The sequence below is a fragment of the Nothoprocta perdicaria genome, unplaced genomic scaffold (genome assembly GCF_003342845.1).
Source record: "Nothoprocta perdicaria isolate Ctin4 unplaced genomic scaffold, notPer1 scaffold_486, whole genome shotgun sequence".
NCBI lineage: Eukaryota > Metazoa > Chordata > Aves > Tinamiformes > Tinamidae > Nothoprocta > Nothoprocta perdicaria.
In genome coordinates this window covers 19,009-25,866 of record NW_020455739.1, presented here as the reverse complement: position 1 = coordinate 25,866, position 6,858 = coordinate 19,009, and the positions used below count along the sequence as shown (strand labels likewise).

The following is a 6,858-nucleotide window of genomic DNA, read 5'->3' as shown; positions in this document are numbered from 1 at the left end:
GGGAGCCGCTCGAGGCCGGGCCCTGGCGCGGGGCGGCCGGGGGGGACACGCGCCTCGGGGGGCGGCGGCGTTAAAGAGAAAGAAGCTCTGAGCGCCCGGGAGCGCTGAGAAACGCGGGAGCCGCCCGCGGCCTTTCCTGCCCCGCGGGAACCCCTGGTCCTGGGCTGCTTCGGCTCGGCGTGACCGAAAGCGAGGGGAAAAAGTGCAATAAGGGGGGTTTTGGTGCGGGTGCATCATCTCGAAACAGCAGCGTTGCCRCGCTGCGCTTGGGCTGCCTGCCCTTGTAGGCTGGGGACACTAAACGCTGCCTTTGTGGGCACGTATGAACRCAAACCGAGATTAACCGCGTCAAGCGGCGCTCTTGTTGCTGGACACAGACCTGGCCGGCGCTCCGGACGGTGCCTGGGGGAGAGGGATCGGGCGCAGGCGCCGCCGCGCGCTGCCCTCGGATGCCGCGCGCTCCGGYGAGGTCGCGGCTGCCGGGGCCGAACACCGAACTTGCCGTGGGCCGCGCACCGAGGAGCGTGCCGGAAAGCACGTGGGCAGGCGGGCACGGGGGAAACGGCACCTGGAAGGGCACCGAGCAGCCGGCGGGGCCGGGACCCGGGCGCAGGAGACACCGGGGCTCCCGGCGGACGGAAGCCGTTTTCTCGAGTGGCTTTTACACAACTCGACTGCACGAGAAAACAGGGTCTTTACTCTGCAGCGCGTAGCGTATCTTAATAACAACGCTGCTGGTAAGTAGAGGTGTTAATGCTTGCCACACACGTTGCTATTTTAATCCTGGAACTCACCCCGGCTGAGCGTGCGCGCTTGGCAAGCCGGCTGTTGTCATGTCGCCTCCCGAGAGAAAAGGGGGTTTCGAGCTGGAGCGGCCCGGGGAGCTGCCGAAACCACGTGGAGGCAGCGCGGGGTCGCAGGGAAGACCCGCGGGATGTGGAGCGCCGCGCGGGGCCGGAAAACCCGGATCTYGGCACTACGGGGGCTTGGTTGTTTTCTGTTTCTGTTCCATACAAACCCAAATCCCACTAGGATGGCGGCTCGAGCTGACGCCGTTGGCTAAGGCAGCAATAATGTGGATATATCCTGCTCTTCTGGGGTTGTTTTAGTTGAGAGGAGGAGGAGGAAACGTTAGACCTCGTGTGAGGCTTGGGAGCCCCTAGCAAAGGGCTCGTGCGCCTCTCGCTGCTGCCCTTTGCCTCCTTTTGGCTCCTGGGAGGCACGAGGCTAAAGTCACACCTAAAATCTTGGTCAGTAGCTCTAACGTATCCCGCGTTCCTGTGTGAAGGACGAACCCCTGACTACCAGTGTCTCCTGAGGCAGCCAGAAGGAGGGTTTGTGGTGCCTCTATGAGAGAGAGTGCGTGGAACATCAGGGGAAAAAAAAAAAAAAAAAAAGAAAGAAAAATTAGCAGCAGCTCTTTCTCTAGGACTTAGCCTTGCCTTCTGTATCACCCTGAAACTCCTTCAGAATCGCTCTGAAACGAGCGCGAGGTGGGAAATGTCGCGCGGGGGCAGCTCATGCCCAGGTGTGAGAACAAGAATCCGGCTCCGTTGCCCGCAGCTTCCCCCGGGCTCCACGGATTCCTCCGCGCGGGCCGGATGCGCCGGGGCCGCCGCGGCTCCGCTCCGGGTCACGGAGCGCTCTGGAAGCGCCGTCGGTGGCGCTTCCTCCCGACACCCGCTCTTGGCAGCGCTCGCGGGGCCGGGGGAGCCGGGGACGTCTCCATTGACACGGGGACATTTGCGAGCGCTYGGCAGACGCCCCCGTCACCCCGCTGGGGACACTGAGGTTGCTGTTCTGCCGCCGGCGCACGTGAGCGGGGACGGACGCGCCGGGATCCCGCGGCCGGTTCCTGGCCTCGCGGCACCGCATCCACACACGGCGGCTGGTGGCCACGGCGGGAGCAGAGGGGYCTCCTCCTTGTCCTCTCTGCCCCTCGGAGAGCCTTTTGCTTCCCCTCTAGCAAGGGAGGCTTCTGTGCCGTAAGGAATTAAAGATCCCCAAGGGATGGTGTTATGCCACCCTGTGCCACATGCCCTGTGTCCCCGCTTGAGCGGGAAGGTTGGACTAGATGATCTCTAGAGGTCCCTTCCAACCTCGAATATTCTGTGATCCTGTGTCCTGCCAAACCTGGGCTTCACCCAGTTAAGGAGTTATCTTCCATAACGTTTCCTAGAAGTGCTGCTGACGAGGGAGGCGTTGCTCTGCGGCCAGCAGGCCGGTGCCTCTCTGAACGCAGGGGCTGCACCCGGGATCCGCTTGGGTTTGATCTCCCCAGAGCTCAATGTGCTCAACCCAAGGGTTCTGGCTTCCCGCAGGTCGTGGCCGCTTCCCGATGCGGCTCATCCCGCACGGGCACTGGGAGCGGAGCAGGAGGAGCAGCAGGGGTTTCTGTGCCGAGCGCTTCCCGCTCCAAAGACTCCTTGGGCTGGGCAGCTTTAAGTGGGGTGTTACGCGGGCACGTTGGGTGTCAGGGTTGGAAGCTGACGAGCGGCTGGTTCAGAACCTGCTCCAGAAGTTGAGCGGTGGCCACCTTGGCGACTGCTCCTGAGAGTTAATTCCCCTTTAATCGGGTTACCGCGCCGTAATGTTGGGAGTCAAACAGTGAGTCCAAACATCTGCTCCTTGGAGCATGAAATGGAACCGACTGTGCCGTGTTCAAACACAAGCGGCAGCTTTTGTGCCCTCCCGTAGCCTGCGGGAGAGTGACCGGGCAGCGTGGAGCGCCAAAGCCCGGGATGCAGGAGAAGCCTTCCCCGGCACCCGGAGCAGCGGGATCTTGGTGCTCGGTCTCCCGAAGCTTGGAGTTGACGAGAAGCGTGGGTCTTAATCTGCATTTCTGTCTTCACAGGCAGCCTGCCTCTGCGAAGTGGTACGACCGAAGAGACTACGTCTTTATTGAATTTTGCGTCGAAGACAGTAAAGATGTTAACGTAAATTTTGAAAAATCCAAACTTACTTTCAGGTGAGTAGCTTGGGTATACGTCCAGGCCAAGGAACAGCCAAAAGCTGCACTGAAACAGATGAGGTGCAGCCGCTAAAAGCAGTAAATTCTGCTGCTGAAATGAGTTAATGCTACAAGCTGTTTCCAACTAAACATGAAATTGCTTTTTTCTCTTGACAGTTGTCTTGGAGGAAGCGATAACTTTAAACATTTAAATGAAATTGACCTTTTTAATAATATTGATCCAAATGTAAGTATTCCTTGAACTTATTTCTTGCATACCTAATACTGGCTTATACTGGGCTGAGAATAATCTCTGATAATCAACACTGCAAGCCTCTGGAGGCCAACACTTTGCACTGCAGAGAAAGGAAGGTTCTGAAGCTGTTGCTGCTTGAAGGGTGGAATCTTTAAGGTTTCCAGTTTGGGTTATACTCCTGATGCTGGAGCACAACAATGTCATTGTCCTCACACGTGCAGACAGTGCGGCGTGTCAGAAAACGCCCCTGGCTGGGTTTTGGTCATACCATCCCAAGCAAAATCAGTATCTCTTTTACCTGCTCCAGTTTTTGCTAATTTGCAGTGCAGAATTGTTCCATTTAAAAGCATACAGGCGATTTGGGAATATTCTGATAAGTTCTAGATGATCAAGCAGCCTTCCAAAGATGCCTTTATAGATCCCAGTTTCTCATGTGTGTCTTCAGGGTCAAAGGAACGTGTGCCTGAAGTACTGGAGAAATAATTTAAAGCATGGACATTACCTTTGGACAAAAGGGAATAAGGGATAAACCAGACTTACCTTGAGCCAGGCAGTTCTTGGTGTTTGGGATTGTCCCGGCAAGTGTTCACTCCTTTTTCTTTTCCAGGAGTCAAAGCATAAAAGAACAGACAGATCTATCTTGTGCTGTTTACGAAAAGGAGAATCTGGTCAGGCATGGCCAAGGCTAACGAAAGAGAGGGCAAAGGTGGGTTTGGGGCCCGTGTGGCTGCGGTGGTGGTGTCTGCTGCCTCCCTGGGGTTTGATAATCGTTTCGTGTTTTAATTACGTAGTAGTTAATGGGTTACTTGACAAGCTTCTGATCAAAATGGCAGCTTTTAGTAGCCTTTCTCTACGTAGTAGTATCTGCTTATTCTGAGCTTGTCACTGAGAAGATAAATCTGTGTTGATGTGCAGCTCAACTGGCTCAGCGTGGACTTCAACAACTGGAAAGACTGGGAAGATGATTCAGATGAAGACATGTCCAATTTTGATCGCTTTTCCGAGGTATGGGGCATGGAGACAGGGATTCCTTTTGGTCTGGGGCTGCTGGCAAGCAGAGGCAGCAGCCCTGAGCAGAGGGGGTTGGTTTTCCCTCTGATTTTTTTTTTTTTTTTTTGTCTTCACTCCTAGTGAAGCCTCACAAGCCAGTGCCCTTAGGGTGGGAAGTGCCACCTCTCTGCTCTGGAGCAGGTCCCCACTGCTCACCCTGTGCTGTAGCCTGGGCAGCAGGCACTGTCCGCTTGTCCCTGTGATTTAATATGGGAGAAATGCGGGTTCCCTTGTAGGAGCCACTTATTGCACTAGTCTTTGCTAAGAAATCAAATCCCTTTTTCTGCAGGCTCATGCCCCAGTCTCTGCATTGGTGTAGCAAGGCTTGCAGAAACCACTGCAGGTTTTAACAAAATTGTCAGCTATTTTTAGGTTTGTGTTTCATCAGTTTGGGTAGAGACCGGAGATACCTTCGGTAGCTCCCTCTAACGTGGCAATTATCTTTCTGGGACAGATGATGAACAACATGGGCGGAGATGAAGATGTAGACTTGCCAGAAGTAGATGGGGCAGATGATGTAAGTACCTGTTCTGTTTGCAGCGAGCGTGGCTAGGGCAGGCCCGTGCCCCAGAGTCCCGAGTCAAACCTGTGTTCCCACCTCAGCATCGCTGAGAGCTGAAAGTAGCTCTGAGCCTTCTGGCTGGACGAGTGGTTCCTCTCCCTCCCTCCCTGCAGCCGCGCTCCCGCTTGCGCAGTGTCCCAGGCAGGCTGGTGCTGTGCGGCTTTCTGCAGCACCTCTGTTATTACCGGCCCGCAGACGTGCGGAGTAAGGCCTCCCTAAAGCGTGTCCTGGGGAAGCGGGGCTCTGAGCGACATGAGCAGCAATCTGTGGTGGAAAGAGCAGCTTGTTGGTTGAGTTAGTGGTGGAAGCAAAGGCACCTGCAAGGCCAGTCTGCTCACGTTGCTCTTTTCTCTTCTTTCCAGGACTCGCCAGACAGTGATGATGAAAGTAAGTTGGTATTTTTGTTTGGTTCTGCACACTTGGGCAGCACTCTGAGCACTCGTTGTACGAAAGCCTTGAGGAGAGGCAGCAGACGAACCGTCTGGTCGGTCTGATGGGCTTCCCAGCCGAGCGCTTTGCTCGAGCTAGTGCGGGTACCTTGTTTCAGCACTGGGAGACAATATAATCTAGTGAAAGCCTTTCACTAGAGAGGCTTAAAATGCTGCTTTGACCTTCCCAGGCTGCTGTGGTCCTGCTTAGGCTCCGGCTTCACCAGCAGCAGTCACTTACACGGAGCATCAGGGCGTTCAACACTGGCCCTGGCTGAGAACCTCTTCCATTTCAAGCAGTGACCGTGTAAAGATCTGCTTTAACAAGAACTAATTCTGCACTCGAGTGCAAACGGTGGCAAGGCTAAAGACTTGAAATTGGCCTATTAATTTATTAGTCAAGGATGGTATCTTCTGCCCTGTGATATAATCGGACTCTTGGTAGCTAATGGCAAAAAAAAAAAAAAAAAAGAACTAATGCTTTTATTTTTGTTTTCCTCCCTAGAAATGCCAGATCTGGAGTAAGAAAAACTGTTGTCTTCAGGGTTTGGGGAAAGAACTTCATCACAACATTTCATAATTGAGATAAGAATTCCTGAGTTGATAGCCCTAAAGGGAGATACTGCATCCTTTAACCCATTTTCGGTCCATTTTAAATGGCTTCACTGATGGTTGGTGTTGTACGAGGCAGTCTTAAGCCGCAAGAGGCAATAATGTTATGCATGAACCATTTTCCAGACTTCCAGAAACCAATTGAGATGTAGGCAATCGATACAGAGCAGTTGCAATAAGAAGTTTACAGAGCCTCCTTGCCTCGTAGCAGATGTTACAAAGGGAGAATTCTGAATTTACGTGAAGTGGTGAATTAGCGTTTTCCCCTCTGTTGTGACCTGCAGGTAAATGCAACCATTTTAGTCTTTTACCTCCCAACAGAACTGGCTCAAACAACGTTATTTTAATTGGCTTGCAAAATTTAACAGGTAACATGCAATACCTCTGCAGTGTCTTCAGGTGTGTTCCACTAATGTTTTATTAAAAAAAAGGAAACAAAATTCACTTCACTTTCTATTTAATCACTAGTTCGTGTTCCAGACATATTCTAGCTAAAACTAGTGGAGCCCTAAAGTTCAAGGGGTGAAGCCTGTACATTTGGTATCGTTTGACCCTAAAGCTTTACATCTCTTTAGTCCGGGGGTGAGAGTGGCTGTACATTGTTGCTTGTCGATCTGTACATTTAGACCAAATTGTATTTGCACTGTTGGTATGGAAACGAGTGACAAAATGTTATACACTATTGGGTTTTTTTGTTAGTTTATTTGACCAGCTTATAACAAGGCTGAAAAACCTCAATTTATGTTCAGAGCGGTGGGGATTTTTTTAATGTCTGCATTCTTTCTAATAAACTGTTGAAGACTCCCTGGCTGTCCTGTACGTGTCTGAGTGCAAGGTCACGGTCCTCTTCCTGCTGCCGTGGGATTTTGGGGTTTTTTGGGTTGTTCTGGGGGCGGGCGAGCGCGGCGCCCTCGCCGTCCCTCCCGGTTGTAGGTCCCCTCTGGCACCGGTTTGCAAACCGTGTTGTGATTTGACTCCAATAAAGCGCTGTTTTGTTCTC

General features: G+C 52.8%; 2 protein-coding genes across 2 annotated transcripts in view; both read left to right on the top strand.

The window, feature by feature from the left end:
* The first annotated feature begins 2,726 nt into the window (after window positions 1-2,726).
* On the top strand, window positions 2,727-6,598 carry PTGES3 (prostaglandin E synthase 3). Its single transcript, XM_026047275.1, has 7 exons — window positions 2,727-2,968; window positions 3,128-3,197; window positions 3,814-3,912; window positions 4,122-4,211; window positions 4,711-4,773; window positions 5,181-5,205; window positions 5,752-6,598. The coding sequence occupies exons 1-7, from the start codon at window positions 2,742-2,744 to the stop codon at window positions 5,769-5,771; spliced, it is 594 nt and encodes a 197-aa protein (XP_025903060.1). The 5' UTR covers window positions 2,727-2,741; the 3' UTR covers window positions 5,772-6,598.
* Window positions 6,510-6,858, top strand: part of ATP5F1B (ATP synthase F1 subunit beta) — a 4,147-nt gene continuing 3,798 nt past the window's right edge. The window contains exon 1 of the mRNA XM_026047268.1: window positions 6,510-6,519. Coding sequence (XP_025903053.1) covers window positions 6,510-6,519 — 10 coding nt within the window. The remainder of the gene's footprint in view (window positions 6,520-6,858) is intronic.